Raw genomic sequence first — 21,750 nt, 5'->3', positions numbered from 1 at the left:
GACATGAGATGTTTATGTTAAAACTGTTGCAATGTTTTTAAAAGATGGGGCAGCGATTGTGCTTATGAACACTGGGGTGATAGTGACTTTGTTGATTTTTATTAAGAAACAATAGTTTTTCCGCTACGCTTGGGCACAGTAGGTTTGGTTTTTTGGAAATAACTTCTCTGGCTTTGGAGAAAACTCTTTCACATGTGAATATTATAGCAGTAACACAGTTCATTATTTACAGGTATATTATTGGGAGAGATCAGCTCAGAGTGTTGCCATACAGGGGAAACCCTTCTCCTTTTAGGCTCCATGAAAACTATTTTCTCTATGTCAAAGGCAAATTGGCAAAACTCCAATGTAAACACTGATATGCACATTTTGTGGCAATTCACTGCGCTTTATGTTCATAAATCATGCCAACACTCAAACCACTTCCTAAACCAGTGAGGCTTCATTTGTCATCAGTTACATCACTTGCCTCCTAATGAAGCAAGCCTTGATATGTGCTATAAAGGACTTCCTGGATTTGTCGACAGACGATTCGAAGCCTCGGCACAGTACGTCCCATCACTAGCAATTGGGTTTTTTTCTGTTGTTTAGGCTATACATATTTGGTATATCTAATATCCTTGTTTATATTCTGAGTCTGTAATTAACATGATTTAAAGATGGGGTTTTATATATCAAATAAAGACATTACCTCTTTTGCAATTTTTCTATGGGATATTATCTTTAAAATATAATATTCAGATATCAATTACAATTCTATATTATCTCTGCCTGGGAGAGCTTGCAGTTAAGACATCTGTAGCATATTAGCCATCCAAGTTCTTGTTTTAGAATGTTTGTAGTTCACTTGGTGTATTGTCTAATTTGTCTAATGACAAATGTCGCGTCTCTCCGACACTGTGGAGGAAATGCCTGAATGAAGCAGCAGGAACATTAACAGAAAAGTGACAGAAAGCTATCAAAAAAAAAAAAAAAAAAGGTGCTCATTCTCATTCACATATGACATGAAATCAACTAATGACCAGTGGAGGGCAGCAGTGCGTCTCTGCTACGTGTAGTATGCCGCAAATCTCAGCATAGAAGAAGAATAAGCGGAAAACGCGGAAGAAGTAGAAGTAGAAGAAGAGTGAGGGGCTGTCGGCGTTTCTTGGTCAGCAGTGGTACCCAGGGCGTTCGTGGTAATTTATTCCTGACACAAGTACTAGTTTATGGCTTCTTTACTAACTCAATTTCTAGAAAACAACAAAGTCTACAGCTTTATCGGATTATCGGATATCAGCCTCCTCCTTCAGTGGATGTGCGTCACACAAAGCAGAGAGCGCGCCTGTCTGTGTGGCGGAGCCATGTTGAAGCGGCTCCTAATGCCGTCTTTGTAATAACGCTGCCGTTCATGTAAAGAGAACTCCGTATCGAGAACCAGAGGAGCCGTAAACCGTAGCGACATGTCAGCGGATGACTTCCAGACGCAGTACGCCTCCTTCATGGACGGCATGCTGAAGAGCGCCGTAGCCGAAACCACGAAACTTTTCGAAACTATGGTGGACGAGCTGAAGGCAGAAATAAGCAGAATCAAGAAGGAGAACGAAGACCTCAAAACAAAATGTAGCCAGTATGAAAGTGCGAAAAGCCAAACGGCTGCTGACACCAGAGACAACATCTCAGTTTCGGGACCAAACGACGGCTCTGAGAAACGGGACAGTGCTGTTCAATGTGGTGAGTTCAAAGCCCGTTAGCCACCTTAAGCTACGTAAACCTAACCTGTGTAACTGTCTGACGATGCTACGTGATGTGTTCTAAGTTATATGCCCATTAATGTCAACTAAAGCACGTACAACAGCTCCTGTGTGCTGCTATCTGATTAGCAAAGTGTTATCTAAAGCGTGGGATCCAAAATGGGAGGGAAACCAAACTGCTTGGTTCCAGGAACAAGTTCGTGACTGTGGGATGAACGATATGCTTAACAAAAACAAAACATATTGTTATTTTTAAAAATCAAATATCTCAATATGAGTCATGATTATACTGGGAACAGCGCTTTTTATGTGTTTACTTAATTTTTTTGCATTTGTATTGCACCAAAACAAACAAACAAAACATGATCATGTGATTTCTGCAGCTGCTCCCACATCTTTACTTAACAAGCACAATGCTTCCTTTAAAATGGTATGTTGTGACACATTTTACCTTTAACGAAAAACTGCAGCATCTACAATTTGAATGTTGCACTTGTTTTGAATAATTGCTACAACAGCAATTTGAGTGTGTTATGACTGCATACGAGGACTCAGTGACACAGCAGAAAAGTTTACTATCGTTTATTTCATTTGATCATGATAATTACTGATCAATCTTTTATTAATAAAAGCCAGGAGAAAAAAAGTTGCATCTGGTTTTAACCGCCTCGCTTTGAATTTAATCATTTAATCCTGTTTATCAAGATATACAGCTAAGAATTCTAATCAGAGATACAAAAGTTTAGCAATAGACGACAGGATGTCATAATTCAGCCCGAAGATGAAAATAAAATGAGAAACGATTTATGTGTGATATTAGCCCTACGGAGCTCGTTTGGTGTAAACAACAGATTTTATATTTTGGGGCCATGTAGTGCTAAGATGTGGCCACAATTTAGTTATCATGTTCACACGCTCTATTCGCTCATGACCCTACAGCAATATTTTTCCCACCAATGACACTGCGAGGACAAGTTTTTGCTCAAGTCTGAAATCAAAACTGTTTATGATCTAATTGAGCCTTTCGCACCAGACATTCCGAGAATATGGCCAGGCTACAACTGTTGTGTAATCATAAATGTCTAAAGGTCTTCATGAACATTATGCAGGTCTGATCCACAGCGACTGAAAGCTCTTGTTTGACATTATTAAGGCCAAAAGAAATTCAGCCACTTCCAATGAACCACTTACTTTTTCTCTCAGCACTGGGAATGATTAATGGGTGCCTTCAGTTAAGGTTCAGATTATTCTAACTGTGTGTTCTTTGCTCAAACACATTGTGTTTATTTTGAATTTATAAAATGTGTCATTCGGGAACCCGTATGCTCGATTGGATCGTTTTAAAAGCCCCATAGAGAGCGTGTCTTCCACACTTCAACAACAGCACAGCGGGAGTTGTGTTGTAATGGCGCTCACAGCTTGATACAGCAAATGTAGTTATGAGCAAAATAGACTTGAATGGGACTGCAGGGCCCCAGAGTGCGACCATTTTGGTTGCACATGCGACAAAAAAAATCTGTCAAGTGCAAATAAACAGTTTCATTAGTCACACTTGTTTTTATTGTAATTAATAAAAGAAATTAAATGTGTAACTTTGATAAACAGAGATGAGATTTTAGAGGTGTGTTCAATGCCATGAGAGGGACTTTAAAAAACCTAAAATAGCCTTGAATATGAATACTATCACTTACATGGCAAATGATGGAGGGAAACCCAAGCAGCCTCAGCATTCAGTAAGCTGCAACTACACAGATTATGTATACTATCCCACATTTCTCAAATGTACAGCTTGAGTTATAATCCTGTTTTAAAGACTCAGAACTATAGTTTTAAAAAAATGACCAGTTGTCCTGTTTTTTGTGTCTTTGTGTTTCCAGACCTTGTCCCTTTCCGTACAGTGCTGGTGGAGCAATGTCAGTCACTGCAAAACCAAGGGCAGCAATACACTTACGAGCAGATGCAGTACCATTTGCAAGAGCACAACTATATCGCTCATGGAATTAAACAAGAGGTGTGTGCATAGCATTGCAGCATAATACATTATTTTACCAATTTTGTCTTCTTAAAATGGGATTGTGTGCCTCGCTCATTCAGGAATCGTACAGTGATTGTTCTCTGTGGTCTGTCTGCAAGCAAGAGGACGTTGAGCCCGCTGTGGTCTATGGACAAGCAGGTGGGGACTTTAAACTGACTCACTTTCCAACAGATAATTTGTAAGATGTAATAAAGCCTTCAACTTTAATTATGAACTTGTTTTATTTCCCTTCTTCTCATGTTTTCTCTGTTGTCTTTGCCACTGCTTTTTCTAGGTTCACTTCAGGCTTCAGCTGAAAATGAAGGACCTGTCGTGACGCAGGGAAGTTCAACAGAAGATGAAGAGACCAGAGTTCTGGAGCAAATGAGTAGCAGATTACAGGGAGTCCAGAACCAGTCAACTGACCCAGAGCCTGCACTAGTTACTTCACTCGCTGCAATAAAGGACACCATCCAAGAAGTGTCTGAGTTTGATCAGACTACATCAGAAAAAGGGACGCAGGAAGAACTCACGATATCTGGAAAACACCAATCAGTCCCCCAGCAGTGTCACAGAGACTGTGAAACATCAGTAAATGAACAAACGGATGTTGCTGTGCAACAATATGCAGATGTGCACCGTACAGAGAAACAGTTAGCAGAGTCCACACATGGCGAATTAAAACATGGCGTGGCAGAAAGTGACGCTTTGTCTAAGCCTAATCTGCCAGTACGCAGTAGAAGAGGACGACCGCCAAAGAAAACAAAACCGCAAACAATTCTGTCATCATCAGCTGATGTTTCAGGAGAACAGAAAGGGTTAAATTCCCCTTCAGTAAGAGAGGAGGTAGTATTCTCACAAGCATTTCCAGTTCAGCCTGAAGAGACTTCATCTATCATCACTCCGCCAGCAAACTCTGCTTTGGAAAATATGGACAACAGAGAGGTTGCTTCTTTGCCTGCTTCAGTTGGAATTCAGGCTCCATCCACTGTAGTTTTATCTACAAATGAAACACCAAACAGCCCACCAGCAGAGTCACCACAAGCACCACCAGGTGGCCTCAAAGACTGCCGCACCTCGGTAACCCTTCAGGATGCAATGCTGCTAGTTGAAGCCATGAATCAGTCGACAGTGGAAAATACAGTCACCACTGCATCAGGAATGGAACAACCTGAGACCTGTTCTGTTCCACGCGGGGCCGCCTTGCAAATAGTGGACAAGGTCCCAGTTAAGCCACAACAGTCACCTCCTGTGGAAACTCGTCACACCACAGACACCATTTCACCCAGTGAAACTCAGGCCCACATTGCGGTTGTCATGCCAAAACAAAAGCATGCACCCGTTCCTTTCAGTATTACTATGTCGCCAATGTCACAACCAACTGCTGCACCTAAATCCACAGCACTGTTGTTTCCCCGTCCTTCGATATCATTGGTAGCTCCCAGTAAACCAAACAAAGCAGTACCTCATGCGATTCTCATCATGCCAAAGTCAAGATCTTCATTTATGTCTCAAAAAATTGCAGCGGTTTCTCCAACCCAGATTTCTACCATTGCATCAGCAGCTCAACAGAATTCTTCTACAGTTGTAGGGTTACCACTTAAAACATCTTCCCATTCCTCTGTCCTCCAGGCAGTGAATATTACCTCCAGGAAATTTCTTCCTAATGTCCCTTCACAGTCAACCGCCAACTCAGCAGATCTTCACTCAGGGACCTTACCTCAGTCCAAAATACTTATAATTCCAACACGGTTGTCAGCCATGGCATCAAGGAAACATCAGTCACAGGCTACTGTTTTGACAGTAAAGCAGAAGAGTGCTGAAGCAGCTGCTCCTGTGACAGAGTCATCGACCCAGCTGATTTTCATGTCACAGGAGTTAGATGTCTCCGCTTCACGTCAGCCAGTATTGTCTCAAAAAATGGATGATACAACTGACAGCATAAAAACCTCCAAACAAACTGCCTCCAGTTTAAAAATGTCAGATGAACAAGTGCCAGCATCTGTGTTTTCAGTATTACCACCAGCTGTTGAAAAGGAAGTGACTGCAGTGGTCAGGTTAACCAGACTGCCATTTCCAGTATCAACCAAAGAATCTGTCTTGGTCTCAAGACTGCTTTCAAAAGGATCTTGTGACGGTATAACACAAGAGAAGCCATCAAGACCTACAGTCTCATTTTCAGAAGTGCCAGTTTTATCCTCCAGCATTTGTTCCCATCTAACAGAAACATCTGTTGCCGTGTCTACAAATACCTCCCAGATGGCAGACGAGTCAAATAATATTCAAGTGGCATGGTCATCTGAAACCCCTAGTTTGTCTGTGGAAATGAGCAGCAATGAAGTGCAGGACAAACAAGCAGCTGCCCAACTACAGCTATCCTCCAGCACTTCCAAGGACACACCTGACCTTCCGTCACCAGCAGCTAAAACTCAGTTGCTGACACAGCTGGCAGAGTCACCAACAGTTCAAGTAACAACAAAGGTAAACACAATTTATGGGAATACACTAATACCTGCACTTTTTCTTTACCTTGATGCAGTTGGTGCCGAAAAGCTGACCAAAAGCTAACTAACCCCAGTGACTAGATGGTTAATCACTATCTTAAGTTATCTAAATGGCAATTTTATGTAAGCCCTAATTAAACTGAATGAGAGTCTGGAAGGTGTCAAATATTTATGTTCTTTAGGCAGAGTTACATTTTGTAAATGGCGTTGATGGTCATCGAGTCTTGTCATCATGTTTGTATTTTCTTTATATTTAAGTGTTCCTCCTTCAAAGAGCAATGTAATGCTTTGTAATGTATGCTTTACTAAATTCATCTTCTATTTTCTTACAGGCCACTTCTGATGACTTTGCAGAAGCCAGAGTTGTATTCACAGATACCAACACCTGTAAGAAAAGCTTACAGAAAGACTCACTTATTGCACGACTGCAAAGTCACCTAAAATCTCACTCAAAAGCTAGAAGAACTGAAGCAAAACCAGAAGCACACACAGAACGCGACACCAGCACTGTAAGTGCTAAGAGGCCTAGATTAGAGAATGGCTGCCTAAATGATGAAAACACAACACGGGAACATAGTCCCATCAGCTTTGAAAAGGCAGATGCGTTTAACAATACTACATGTCTAGATCAGATCACAAGTACCAGTTCTTCCAGTAGTCAAAGGAGAACTGAACCAGCTTATGGAGGTTGTAGGAGGTCAAAGCCTACAAGTGCCTCCACTAAAGTTAGTCCTAGTTCAGGTAGAGATGGTTTGTGCTCCAAAAACACAAAATCCACATGGAGGAGGAGCTGTGATTCAACTAAAGAAAGTACCAGGTCTGAAAGTACAAAATCTTGCTCTACATTCACGAAAAGGTTGACCAGAGAAGGAGCTACTCCTAAAAAGACTGAATCTGCTTCTGTTAATCCAAGGACCCCTAGTTATAGTAAAAATGGTGCAAACCTTACAGTGTCTGCAGGGCGTACCACTTTCCCTATTGACAGTCCTGGCATTAAACAGATTAAAAAGGAATTCAGCTCTCCTTTCAGATCTAGGAGGTGTAGTATAAAAACAGATAGTACAAAAAAAACTAACAGTGAAACTGTTTTTCAAAGTATTAAAGGCCCTGAAATGGCTAAAACTCCGAGAAGGAGTTTTAAAATTCTAAATTCTGTCAAGCTAGCTAAAGCAGCAAAAGCTAAGACAATAGCTAAAATGAGAAATTCTAATCAATCAAAACTGCAGAAACACCAGTTAACAGAGAATCAGGCCACGTGTGAGGTTGTGAAGAAATGCAGAGCAAAAGTGTGGATTCCACCTGTAGTGCCAGCTGATGAAATGCCTCCAGCAGGGGAAAAGAGGTCATCACTGTCGCATGTAAATACAGAGGCAAAACCCAATAATCAAACCTTTGTCAACCCCCTGATACCTGTCAGAACATCCCCTATTGTCTCGCCCTTACAGCCGCTGGCGGTTATTGGTAGGCATTTGTTGAGGAACCAGTGTGGGGAATGTGGTCGCATCCTCAGCAGCAGTGCTGCACTGGAGAGCCATGTCAGTCTACATACAGGACGAAGGCCTTTTTCGTGCACACTTTGTGGAAAGAGTTTTCCAGACGCCAAGAGTTTTAAACGGCATGGCCGTGTGCACCGAAATGGTAGGATCCATATCTGCCAGCACTGTGGGAAGGGCTTTGTCTACCGTTTTGGCCTCACCAAGCACCTCCAGATGGTGCACAGCAAGATAAAACCCTTCATTTGCCAGGTCTGCAACAAGGGATTCTTCACAAAGCGAGATGTGGAAGTTCACGTCCGGATACACACTGGAGAGAAACCATTCCATTGCAACCACTGTGACAAAAAATTCACAAGGAGAGTGGAACTGAATGTGCATTTGCGATGGCATAATGGGGAGAAGAGACACTGGTGCCCATACTGTGGAAAAGGATTTTTGGACTTCAATAACCTAAAAAGGCACAAGTATATCCACACAGGGGAGAAACCACATTCCTGCCCACACTGTCCTAAACAGTTTACACAGTCAGGCCACCTGAAGAAGCATGTTAAAAATGTGCACAAAGCCCAGTGAGAGGTGGACATGAAAGATGCTACCCTGGTAAAATTAGATATATGATGTCTCATAATATGAGACTATGTGCTGTGGAGGGGCCACATGTTTTTTTTTTTTTTTCTTTTAATGTACAACTAATGCAAATGAAAAAATGTCTTTTTTTTAAAGGTTGTTTTCATCAGAAGATCATTTTTGTTTCGAGGAAGTAGGATGAAAGCGAGAAAACAGCATATAGATGGAAAGCATCATGTCTGGAACTAACAAAGTATAATCTAAATAAAAACAAGTTTACACCATGGTAGAGGAGTCCCTGGGCTACAGCTGTTTCTAAATAAATAGTGATTTATTTGTTATGCCAGCACTTGTGCAACATCTCTACTGAATGCCTTATAGTGAGCACAAGGGAGTTGCTGCACCTGTTTCAATTGCAACTTAGAAGAAAGATCGTTATATTTAGCTTATTAGTATACGTCAGATTTACCATCTGTCTCGCTCCCTTTTTCCCCTCCGACCTGTGCACAAGTACAAATGTGCACAAACATGCTCAGTGCTCGCTGGCATGTGTGTGGCATGCTACACCTTTAACTGTGAAAGTTATTGATACAGTTTACATTATTTATACTGCTATTTCTTTTATTACATAGCTGTTTCCTGCTGCTGTTGCACAAATGGCAATAAAAGTTAAATGTACTGCTTTTACAGTAACTTACCACCTCAAACAAGGATTGTAAAGTCGCATCTGTAATGGGCGTCAGGTGAATTTTCACCTTGCAAGAATTTGATTGTGAGAATGTTTTTGCAGTGTGTGCGTCATTTCTGTAAATCCAATGAATGTAATATTACTTTTGACACTAGTTTTTTTTTCATTGAAGTTGATATTTTCACTTTGAGCGGACACACCTTAGTTTCACTTGCGCAAACACACATCTGTTCAGATTTTGACATTGAATGCACTCGTGTTTAATTTTCTCCTCGTGCTTAGTCTGAACACACCTAAAGAGGGTGTGTCAGTGATTCTTTTCTGTCCTTATTTCGGTATTTTGTTTAGCATTGTGCAGTGTTACAAAAGATAGTTTTGCTTTAGTAAATTCTTTTTTTCCCCTTAAAGACATGTTTGAAGTGTTATATATCTGGAACAATGGTAAACGCAATTGGCCCGTTCTTTTAGGATTCTGAACCTCATGTATGTCATTGTACATATTTTGAATTTGCACTGATTTGGTTGCTATCAAATCAAGATGTATATTTTTGTTGGTCCTGTCATTGGAGAATACGGGTAATAAATGTAAATTTGTCCAGAAAAAACAAAAAACTTTCCTGAGAATTTTTTAAAAGGTTTTGGCAATTGCTGGTCAGCTTCATGTATAATGAATTCATAACATGTACAGCATTTCTAAAACACTTCTTTTTTGTTTGTTTGTGTTGTCGCAGCACTGCAGCTTGTATACTATGTTAACTACTAATTAACCACTGTATATTCTAATTGGCCGTAGGTGTGAGTGTTGTCTCCCTGTGATGGTGATGCGACGCCACCTGCCTTTTGCCCCACACCAGCAGAGAGAGCAACCTCCTACAGGATAAACTAGGTATAGTAGATGGATGGATGTATAGTTTACTAAAGCTCTGGTCTCTGTAAGGGCTGCAAGGTGGTTCAGTGGTTAGCACCGTCGCCTCGCAGCTAGATCGCCAGGGATCTTTGTGAGTGGAGTTTGCACGTTCTGCCCGTGCAGCGCGGGTTCTCTCTGGGGTCTCCGGCTTCCTTCCACAGTGTTGAGGTTAACTGGTGATTCTAAATTGTCCGTACGTGTGAATGTGAGTGTGCTTAGTTGTCTGTCTCTCTGTGTAGCCTTGTGATAGACTGGTGACCTGTCCAGGGTGTGTGTCGTCCCCCCCTGCGACCCTAGTGAGGATTAAGCGGTGTATAGATAATGGATGGATGGATGGTCTTTTTAAGAACTGTTGTGAATGAAGTGTGTCCACTGCACTGTGTCTCTTTGTGTACATCATTCTCATTCCGTTGTCACATTTACAGCAACATAATTATCTCTTCATATCTGACTGTTATTTGTATTCTCAGCCTCTCCACACTCCAAAGGTGTGGCTGACCTAATATTCGTACACCAATTGAAAGTCTACCAGTCTATTTCCTTTCAATGTTTTTGGATTTAGGAAACCAGGAGATCCAGACTGTGAGCTATAAGTTAACCACCTGGACCCCAAAACATGGCAGGTGAGTGTGAAAGGCTTATTGTCTTTTAGAAAAGTACCAGAAATCATGCCATTAATCAAAACCAGATGCTGTAAAAACAGAGACACATCTGACTTTCCATTTTCTGATGGTGTTTGAACTACTCATCTCTTATATGAAATTGGAAAAATTGTGATATTTCAAAAAGCCATGGGCAGTCATTAGTGACTCACCTGGAACCAACAGTCATAAATTCCCAAACTATTATGCTGGACTGGCCTGAACTGCAGGTTGTGTTTACACAAACCTGAAATGTGTGATAAACACGAGAAAATGTTCAATCATGCAATACAGCGGAGTTTTTGACATTTTTTAAAATTTATTTTTTTTAAAATTTCAGACAAGTATACATTCATCATTCATTGAGCATAACAAACAGGCACATTGTTTTAAATAACTTAGTCAAGTTGCAGCACAGACATAAAATACAGCACAATCCAGCCTGAGCCCTTTAAGGTCTCACTATGAAGACTGATACCAGCAGGCACAGCCACAGTGGCAGCGACAGCGTCAGTGCAGGAGGGCCACCTGAACGGTCAATTGCATAATAGCACCTGCCCACGTTGCCAACTTTATCAACAGCTGTGAAGTCAACGATCTCCGAGCAACAGGAGGAGTTGTAGAATGCCTCGATGACGGGAGCGTTCAGTGGGGTGTGTGATAAGACTCCTCCACCTTGACGCAGGATAATGCTTTCAATCCCGGTCCCGTTTCCGTCAGTGAGGTTAGCTGAGAGCTGCCAGTGGAAAGGTTCACACTGGGAAATATCTTGAGGACAGCTTGCAGGCAGCACTCTAATCAATTCACACAATGGCGGAGTAAAATCTGTAATCTGGACAGAGAGGAGAAGAAAGATGGGGAATTTTGTGTCTTTACGACAAAGCTGTCAATATAGTAACACATCTGCACTCATCACAGTCTTTGTGGCTACATTCAAGAGCTCGTCTTTTAAACAAAAACTCTGTAATCGAAGATGACTCTGGTTACCTTGGTGACAACAGACAGTCTAAGAACGGCATAATTGGAGTCAGCACGGCTGGATGACTTGGCTTCAATAGTCAAAGTGACATCGGTGCCCGACGGTGTGTTGGCAGGTGGCGTGATAGTCAGCGTCTCATTAGCATATACTCCAGTTGTCAAAGTGAGGCTGTCAAAAGAGGAGAAAAATACAATGTATAGTTACAGGAACTGAATTTGTGATGGAAATTTCAAGATGTAACATCTTCAGGTTAAGTCACATGTGGCATGCAAACTAGATTATGGCTTTCAGTGGAACTCACATTCTAGCTTTTTCATTGTCAGAAATGACAGATGCAACATTTACAATGGAGAATATGAATATACGAATAAGAAAACACATAGCATTGAGAAATACATGAAGAAGAAATACACTGGCAAAAATACCAAATTGTCAAAATCATGTTTTTAGGGGAACTTATTAACGGGAACCTCGTCTCACTCACTGGATGTAAACTTCAGGTATAAGCCTACAATTTCTGCATTTTACTTTGCACTCTAATCTCCCTCCTCTATCTGTGTAATTCAAAATTCCGTTTATTATGTGAAACAGCTACAGTTTGGCTCAAGATTTGGATTGTGCAATAAAGCAGGTTTTATTCTGTTGCTGAATGATCCATTTAATTGACCGTGCTCGCCTCCTTTCCTGCAAATGTTTAATCAAAAAAAGAAAAAAAAAAGTTACCCTCGACCTTTGTAAGGTCTTCACCTTACTATGTTAAGCACTGTGAGATGGCATATGCTATGAACTGCGCTATATAAATAAAATTGAATTGAATTGACTCTATTTTGCAATGGCATCATCACTGCATCCTGGGCTTAGCATCACCCAAGACAATTATTATGTAGGCTATAGAAAGGCAAACAAGCCAGAGTGTTTTTCCCCCGATAGCAGAATAATAACAAAGTGTGACATAACCATTCTCTAGTGCTGACACAACTCTGTGGAGATAAGTCTGGCTGTGTGAGACTAAGAGAGGCCCATTTCCCCCTGGATGCCCTGAAGTTTGGACACTGTGTTTGGGTGGAGTCGTAAAACGTGTATTTCATTCGAACCTTTACACTAATTAGGTGGGGTTGCACATGCTACTCCACCTCGATGCGACTTTGCCCCAAGCTTTAAGCAAATATGGTGAGTTCTAGGAAATATGCTTATTCAGTTCCATTTCTTTATCTGTATGATATGTATTACAGCTGCTTGATTTAAAAAAAAAAAAAAAAAAAAAGCAAATGAACTTAACGCATTTAAAGGCCACTTATTAACATGTCACATCTTGTTTATTAAATCTTCAAAAGAGGAGGCGTAGAAATGACAATTAGCTGTTTTTCAGAGGGTTATGTGCCAGATGTTATCTTAGCCAATCGTCACTTGTTGTCTGGCAAATGCTCAGAGCAAAGTGATAGTCTAATAGTTGTGCTACCTTCCAGTTTTTGTATAGGTTAAAGGAACAAGATACAGTTTTAGAGGAAGTGACTGATTCTGTTACCATTAGACTGAAACTAAACCTGGTTAGTGTTAAACTGAGCTAACTTGAGCTGCACGGACATAACAATGGGATTGATCTTCTCGTCTAACTTCCCATGAGAAAGCTAAGCAGCTTCCCAAATGTCAAACTATGCCTTCAGCGTTGGTAACACTGAACTGAATCATTTTCCTCTCACCTCTTAGGGTAAGACATGGGGAAGTTTCTGTCATTTCTGGCACTGATGGAGTATGAACCACCTGATCCCTGGGTCATCACACTGAAGGGGAGCTCGAAGGCTTTTCCTGGCTCCATACTGCTGTCTACTACTGTCTAGAAGGGAAAAGGAAGAGAAACAGGTAAAGAAGACTGATATCATTCTTATACTTCAACAAAACAGCTCAGTATTATTGCATATGTATAGTTATTAAGTCTGTAATAAACTGGAGCTGGGTATTCCTTTGCCTTCATCATCACCCTTACCCCCAAATGGTTGAGGCACATGGCCGCCTTGCCTGAGTCTGGTTCTATCAGTTTTATTTTTTTGTTTGGTTGTTTTTTTTTTCTAGAGATTTTTATCTCCTTCCCACTGTTGCCAAGTGTATGCTTAAAGGGAATCCAAACGAAACTTCGAATTTGTTGGGTTCTCTGTTTAAAATTTGTAAGGTCTTCACCTTACTATGCAAAGTGCTATGAGAGGACATATGCTTTAAAATGGTGTAATATGAATAAAATGTAATAAAATTCATCATAGTTTCTGGACAGTTAAACAAAAGCTGTGTGAATGAGTATGAAGTATGTGAAAGGGAAGCAAAAAGACAGACCTGAATATTCACTTTGGAGACAGACATCTGGGTGGTTGACTGCCTCTGAAATTCAGTGTTGGCCACTTTGTCAGTTCCTTTCAGAATCACCACAAACTCCCCCTCAGGTACGGTGTCAACAGTCACCAGGATGTCTCCGTTGCCCATGTCGGTCATTTTGCCATTGGTAACAGCCTCAGGACCAGACGCCATTACGAGGCCAACCTCTGCGATACTCAGTGAGGTCGGACCTTTCCTGCCCATTACTGAGAGCATGAGGGAGGCTGGCTGACCTGGGTTTCCACATTAAGGAAGCAAAGAAGGTAATGAACAAGAGGAAAATTAAATAAAACGTTAATATATAAATACTAACTATATCACTGTTCAAGACAGTCTATGTTTGCATGAGCTAACCAGTTAGAAAACAACTTAGTTGCCATTTACATGTTTGCTCCTGATTTCTGATTTTTTGCAACATAACCACAAGTCATCCAAGCACAATTGGAGACCTAATGATTGTTACTTACTGTTTGGGTGTGTAAGATTGTTTAACCGTCTAAACATACTCTATAACTGGTTAAATTTAAAGTAAAAAAAACCCCATACAAATCTCTACTGGCAAACATCCCAAAGGCCTACATCACAACCCTACCCTTACTTGTATGATTGATAATTACCACACGTGTGCAATGATTTTCTACTGTTGTGAAACAATGAAACGGTTTTATTGCATTCTGTACTACTGTATTACTGTACCTGCTTTTGGACGCCCACTGAGGACTGCATAGCCTGGGTGGGGTCCCATGAAGCTTTCAACAAAGTCATAGATGAAGGTAATTGTACTCTGGCCTGGAAAAGGAAGCACTTACAATGAATACAGTTACATAGCATTAACTCATTGACCCTATTAGTGCACAAACAGCTGTAAAATTAATTTTGTTAAGTGTATCCTGACACTCTGAGCAAATGTACAATATCCCACCTGTGACTTTGAGTGTGTATGGTTGGTTGGAGTTGATTTGGATCTTCCAGGCTCCAGCGTACTTCTCAGAGTTGATTTGAATTCTCCTCAGGTTGCCCACTGTCTGGATGGTCCCGAGTTTACCGTTGGCCTCGTTCTGATTCTGGGTCACACCTGGGAATGTTTATCATGAATCATTAGTCATCACAATGATGTTCTCAACAAGAAAAACAGGCACACAACTCGTCTCAACTGCACTACATTGGGACGTTACCAGCAGGGTCTGTCAACGTGAAAGTAATGGATGTTCCTGTGATGTAGATGGTGATATTTTTCAAAGATTCATCCAACGTGAAGGGGAAGGTCTCTTGCTTCCCAGGATTCCTTGCTCGCTGATAAACTGTCACCTGTGGGAAACGAAAAAAGAACAAAATGGATGAACTACACTGAGGCCTGGTACATGCTTTAAATCAAATATACTTGTAGACCTGCAGAATCTTACCAGAGCTGATGTCGAGGTGTCAAGGATAACATCTGTGGCAAGAGGCAGCTGTTGCTTTGATACCTGGATGGCCTGGCCTCCAGAGGCCAGAGCTAAGTCCTTGTAGTCATTAAAGGAAGCAGCTTTAAGAGAACGGCGGCGCCTCGCGCCGGCTCCAGTCATAAAGAATGACACCTGTGGAGATCAGTTAATGCAGAGTTTATACCACCAACCTCTGCACCTAAGTAGAGTGAGCGAACATTGATCATCAGCATTTACCGTTGATTTGGTGCTCCTGATGAGAGCAACAATAGTGTCCTTGAGACTGATGTCTTTGGCTGTAGCGTCAGTGAAAACATAGATGTGGGATGATGAAGGGGCACCAGTGAGAGCCAGCTGGAGGAATAAAAGATGATCATCTTTAAAGGATCCATAACAATCACAGTTGCAATTTGAAGATGTCACAATTCATGGTAGTACCTGAAGTCCTGACAGACACATCTCAGGGTGATCACCACCACCAGATGCTGTGAGCTTTGAGATTTCACTTTTCATCTTATCAGGGTCTGTTGTCCTGATCATTGGTCCAAAACCTACATGTAAGCACAAAAAGGGGCTGAGCACCTATAAAGTATTTTAGACTAATCCTTTATTTCATGTGCAGATTTAGTCTACAAGGGTACTTCTAAAATTTCTCATCAGATAATGTAACGGAAGAAAGATTGTTCTTGCATTGTCTTTCAACATAGTTCCTTTTGACTTCAAAGCATTTGGTCCATTGACAATCACACTTTGTTAACCCCTTCGTCGAAAAGATCACATCTTGAGCCTCCAGATTCTCCTCAAACGTATGAGAGTATGGATTTCAGTTTTGAAAAAAGATAGAGGTCAGGCAGTGCAGGTCAGGTGAGGAGGGTTCATGGAGCAACTGTTCCAAGCCACATTTGACTGCTTCTGCCATCTGTGCTGTGTGGACGGACACATTGTCCTGGAGCAAAAGCCTGCCAGCTTGAAGCTTCCCTCTTTTAATTAAAAAGGTTTAATTTGATTGCTTCAAACATTTAGGTTTTTGTGAACAGTGATATAAAGTTTTATCGTATACAGTCATGACTTGATAACCCAACACTCAATGTAAAACCTTCTTTTATGTCGGATAGCAAGGCTGTCGGATTGTCAAGACGGAGGTCGAGATACAAGGAGGGCTTGATGCTTGAAGGGTAATTTGTTGTTGATATTTATTGTTTATAGTTATTATAATAACTACTGTATTGTTAGAACGCTATGCATCGCTGGATTTCACGCCTAATTGACCTGTGCGAGTGTGCATGTTCTGGCAACTTCCATCGTGGGGGTGCGCTCCGATAAGGTGGAAGTGGCCGGAACACACAGGCAGTGCTTGGCTGCTGGTGCCAGTTTAGTTCGCGGTCACAGTTCTGTTTCCACCATCGGTGGCGGCGGAGGGCGAGTGGCAGATACGCTCCACCGTCACCATCCATGTTTACTGACATGCGACTTGTATGCGATCTGCTGTGTAAAATGTCATGTCAGAGTCGGAATCCAGGGCTGTTGGTATGTTAAGGCTATTTTTTATGGGTTCCATTCGTTTTTCTAAAAACCTGTCGGATAGCAAGGTTTTCGGATTGTTAAGGGTCGAATTATCAAGTCAGGACTCTATAGTTATGCCCAAAATGGGAGTTACCCGGTTTCGTTTTTCTAACATGATCAGTAAGATGGAAGAGATCATACTGGGGTCATTGAAGGGCACCAGGATGTATTCAGAGGGCTCGTCCTGTGTTCCTTTTTTGCTGTCAATGATTTCATAAACAACTGCCCTGGCTTGAGCGATGTCGTCTTTCATGCTGCCGGTGGTGTCAATAACAAAGCACACGACAGAGGAGCGGGCAATTCCCATCATTCTGTGAAAAAGCACAAGGGACTGTTCATTTTTTATCCTGCAGTACAACTTTCACAATCCTTCCTCATGCACAAGATTAAGACATGTTTAAAATTTGACCGTCATACCTCAGAAAGTCATTGTCCCCTGCAGCGAAGCGGATGTCCTGCAGCAGCTCGAGGCTGGCGGCTGTGGCTACATTCACAGCAGCATTGTGGAGGGCCACGTTGTCCGCACGACGTTCGTCTTTGCTGATGCCTCCTCGAGGAGCTGCTGTGCTAGTTAGGTCAGATGCACCTCCATGGCTACATTTTCCTGGCAGAAGAGATGAAGCTGAGTTTCAAACTGTTATCTGCATTTCTTGCTGAGAATCAGATGAGAAAATTGACACTTTCTCATATCTGTCAGTGTTAAATGAAGCTTAGCTTAGCATACAGACTGAAAACAGGGGAAAACAGATAGTTGTGATTTTAGATATTATCGGCTTAATAACAGCATCTGGAACACTTATAATGTGGTTTTACCTGTTTTCTTTTCTGCAACGCTTTGTCAAGGCTTATATCAAAGTAGTGATGGGTTGTTTATTGTGAAAAACTGTGGAGGGTAATTGTCTCCTTGAGGGCATTTAAAACTGTATTTCTTTAATTTGGTGGTATCTGCAGAGTGCATAACTGTTACTGTTGGCTTTTCAATTTGCATTGTGTTCCTTGTTGCTCTGAATGAATGTGGCTCTGTGTATTAAATATGGTTTTTGAAATGTGTTTAATCTAGGAGGGGAATATTTAAACCCAGGCACAATTTGGCCAGTCAAGGTGAGATCACCTCAGTTATTGAAAGGAGTATGCAGAACAGTTTTATTTTTGCTCCTGTGATCACTCCTTTGACACAATAAAAATGGACCTTTATGGTTTACTGTTGCGTGAGTGGTAGTTTTAATGGTTTTATATAGGAAAAAAACAGCTTTATACTGTATGTAGTTTTGATTATTTACTGATAGCACACTCCATCACTCCATTTTTTGTTTAAGTTGGAACTGATGTTAGTGACTCTGATTGCAATAAACTAGCCTGTTTTTGTAATTCGATCCAATTGACCCAAATTGCAGGATTATACTGTGAGATATGTTACCTTTCGGTTTGTCAGCGGAGAAGATTCCCATGTATCCTGATGTGAGCGTCTTCTCTTTGAGGATGTTGGGGAGGATTGGATTAGGGCATGTTCCACTGGCACAGTCACTGCAGGTGGCAGTGTCCTTAGCTAGAGAAGCAAAAGGCAAACAGCTGTAAAATAAATGTCACAATTTACACAACCTTTTGAAGTTGTCGCCCAGTCACTCACTTAGTTTAGTTTTTATTAATTTACATCTTTGATTAGATAAATTCTTCAGAGCAGTTATTTGGAAAGACGCCACACCCACCAACCAATCAGAATCCATGCACATAGCATAAAATAATCTCTGCTCTTTGATCTACAGATAGAGTCCCAGACAGTGTTGTCTACTTTATGACATTTTACCCAACCCACAGAAATATATGCTGTGTGTATTTGTCCTCCTGTGAGACAGTGGCAATAAAACACACTCACCTGCCAGGTTTTCCAGAGGAAGGTCTTGGCGCATAAGGTTGTTGTATGGCTCTGTGTAGCCCAGCTCCACCCAGTTAGTGTGACTGTAGAAGTCCTGACAATGTATGGAAACATACATGTTATGCAAGTCTTTCTTTTTACATCCTTTAACCTCCATCATTCTGTTTGTTCTAACTCCAGTTGTTAGTCACCTGTAGTGTATGAAGGACTCTACCCAGAGTCTCCCTGGCTGCCTGGAAGTTCTCTTTGCGAATGTTGGCCTTAATAGCCGCCACACCCTCCGTGATTAGGCTGCGTCCCTCCATGAAGGCCTCAGAGTTGAAGTGATGTGGAGCACTGAGAGAATATTTCACATGTAAGAGTAAACCATATCTGTAGCTTTGTCACACATGCATATATACACTCACTGGCCACTTTCTTTTTTTTTTGCTACACTCGTTCAACTCTTTGTTAATGTAAGTATCTAATTGGCCATTTCAGCAACTCAGTGCAGACACTTAAGCATGCAGACATGGTCAACAAGGCCTGCTGAAGTTTAAACTGAGCTCCAGAATGAGAAAAAAAAAGTCATGTAAATGTCTTTGAACATGGCATAGTTGTTGGTGCCTGACAGGCTGGTCTGACTAATTCAGAAACTGCTGATCTATTGAGATTCTCACACACAACCATCTCTAGGGTAGACAGAGAATGTTCAGAAAAAGACAAAATATCAGGTGAGCAGCAGTTTTCAGGGCCTTGTTGATGCCAGAGGTCAGAGGAGAATGGCCCGACTGATTCAAAATGATAAAACAGAAACAGTAACTGAAATAACCACATGATACAACTGACGCATGCAGAAGACGATTTCTGAACGCACAACAGAAGCAGATGGGCTACAGCAGCAGAAAACCACAGCAGGTGCCACTTTTGTCAGCTAAGAATAGGAAACTTAGGTTACAATTCGCACAGGCTCACTAAAATTGGACCATGAAAGATTGGAAAAATATAGCCTGATCTCAATTTCTGCTGCAGTAGTCAGATGTTAGGGTCAGAATTTGGCATAGACAACATGAAACATGGATCCATCCTGTCTTGTATCAAAGGGTCAGGCTGGTGGTGGTGGTGGTGTAATGGTGCTGGGGATATTTTCTTAGCACACTTTGGGCCTCTTAGTTCCAACTGAGCACTGTTTAAATGCCACCACCTACCTCTTTATTGTTGCTGACAGTGTCCATCCTTTTATGACCACAGTGAACCCATCCTCTATGAGCTACTTCCAGCATTATAATGCACCATGTCACAAAGCTCAAATCACCTTAGACTTGTTTTTATCAAACATCATAATGAGTTCAATGTTCTCCAGTGATCTCCACAGATCACAATCAAATAGAGAACCTTCAGGATGTGGTCGAACGGGATATTGACATCATGGATGTGGAGCCGACAAATCTGCTGCAACTGCGTAATGCTAACATGTCAATATGTACCAAAATCTCTGAGGAATGTTTCCAGCACCTTGTTTGATCGATGCCACCAAGAATTAAGGTAGTTCTGAAGGCAAAAGGGGCCCAACGCGGTACTGGCAAGAAGAGCCTAATACAGTGACCGGTGAGTGTGTAATACAATGTATAAATGATACAGATATACATATAGATTGATTGTTTGTTTGTTTGTTTGTTTGTTTGTATTTCCTCCAACTTTACCTGTTGACGAAGTCCCGGTCAACCAGTCCATTCTGCATGTAGATCTCTTGAAGGGCAGAATGAAACTTGGCACCAGACACCTCTCCTGTTGCTGTGGGACCGAGACAGGCCTGGACCAGCTCTTCAGGAGAGGAACCCTGAAGGTAAAGGATGAGAGGTCACAATTATAGTGACAGACACGAAGAATAGTAAGACAATGCATTATCTAAACAAGAACAAATGTCCAAAAGAGACTGTTTGCTTTCGCAATGGAGCAACGTTTGTATGGAGCCAACTCTAATATTACTGAAATTAAAATAGAATTACCACAAGGTTGACATTTATTCATCAACATTTGAAGGCTTATGAGACTTTTACTGTGTAAAATCACCCTGACTCATCTCTATTTCTCTGCACAGTTTTTAAGTCTTTAGCTTTTCAGTCACTGTGATTATATGGGTGCTGAAGTGGTGTTTTACTACCGTCTCCCTGTGTTCTCTCTTTTATTTATGTTTATTCATGGAGACGAGACAATGAATATCTTTTCATACAGCTTTTCCCTCAACTAACGGAACTTGTCTCGCTCACCGTTATCTGCCTCTCAGGTGAAAAGCTCACCACTGAGGCCTGTAGCACTTCTGTTTTGTGACTGGATATGCAGTGTTTTCTTTTTGCATTTGTTTTCATTTACACAGCACATCTGTATATGCAGCGTTTCTCTTTTGCAGCATGTTTCTGTTCATGCAACACAGTATATGCAGGTAGTTTGTGTATATGCACGTCATTTGCCCGTCAGCCACTGTAGTATATCGGTCTTTGGTAAAAGCTCACTATGTTTGTGTTGTCTTGCAAATTCTTTATCTTCCACCTTACCGTGGGTTTGAACTCATGACCGGCTGCCTCAGCCACCGCCCGACATGTCTCCGTCACTTTTTGCAATAGAGCCGTTCCTGTAATGCTGACATGAGTGGATGCCCCACCCCCGATGGGGACAAAGGCCACAGTTGAGCGTGAAAGAGTCAAAGCTAGCAGGGCTATGCCCAGAATTGATGTCATGGTCAATCTGCAGAAAGCCTGCAAAGAAAGATTGTAATTTTATTATAAGCTGTCACACTGGTTAAATACCATTCAACAAATTTTAATTTAGTTCAGTTGGTTACTGTTATATATCTGCATATATTGACAAATGTTCCTGGAAAGTACACAAGAATACACATCATAATCAGAAAATTTGAACCTTTAAAGATCAGTAATAAGAATAATTTCAAATGACCACTAAAGAAGAATGAGAGTAAAAACAAACAAAAAAACACAGTACTTCAATAACAACATATAT

The 21,750-nt window shown here is 41.3% G+C and overlaps 2 protein-coding genes across 2 annotated transcripts; one reads left to right on the top strand and one right to left on the bottom strand.

Annotated features, from left to right (window-relative positions):
• Positions 1 to 1,111: 1,111 nt before the first annotated feature.
• On the top strand, positions 1,112 to 9,614 carry LOC103368626 (probable GPI-anchored adhesin-like protein PGA55). Its single transcript, XM_008297045.1, has 5 exons — positions 1,112 to 1,713; positions 3,611 to 3,744; positions 3,828 to 3,906; positions 4,043 to 6,228; positions 6,584 to 9,614. The coding sequence occupies exons 1-5, from the start codon at positions 1,443 to 1,445 to the stop codon at positions 8,318 to 8,320; spliced, it is 4,407 nt and encodes a 1,468-aa protein (XP_008295267.1). The 5' UTR covers positions 1,112 to 1,442; the 3' UTR covers positions 8,321 to 9,614.
• A 4,958-nt stretch (positions 9,615 to 14,572) lies between these two features.
• On the bottom strand, positions 14,573 to 21,470 carry LOC103368630 (von Willebrand factor A domain-containing protein 7-like). The gene is made up of 13 exons (XM_008297050.1): positions 21,288 to 21,470; positions 20,436 to 20,572; positions 18,945 to 19,089; positions 18,750 to 18,847; positions 18,298 to 18,449; positions 17,298 to 17,484; positions 17,022 to 17,191; positions 15,756 to 15,868; positions 15,555 to 15,671; positions 15,297 to 15,470; positions 15,069 to 15,201; positions 14,816 to 14,968; positions 14,573 to 14,682 (listed from the first exon to the last, which is right to left on the bottom strand). The coding sequence occupies exons 1-13, from the start codon at positions 21,468 to 21,470 to the stop codon at positions 14,573 to 14,575; spliced, it is 1,872 nt and encodes a 623-aa protein (XP_008295272.1).
• Positions 21,471 to 21,750: the final 280 nt, after the last annotated feature.

Source organism: Stegastes partitus, unplaced genomic scaffold (genome assembly GCF_000690725.1).
Source record: "Stegastes partitus isolate 25-593 unplaced genomic scaffold, Stegastes_partitus-1.0.2 Scaffold1180, whole genome shotgun sequence".
In the NCBI taxonomy this organism is placed as follows: Eukaryota; Metazoa; Chordata; class Actinopteri; family Pomacentridae; genus Stegastes; species Stegastes partitus.
This window is presented reverse-complemented; position numbering and strand designations above follow the sequence as displayed.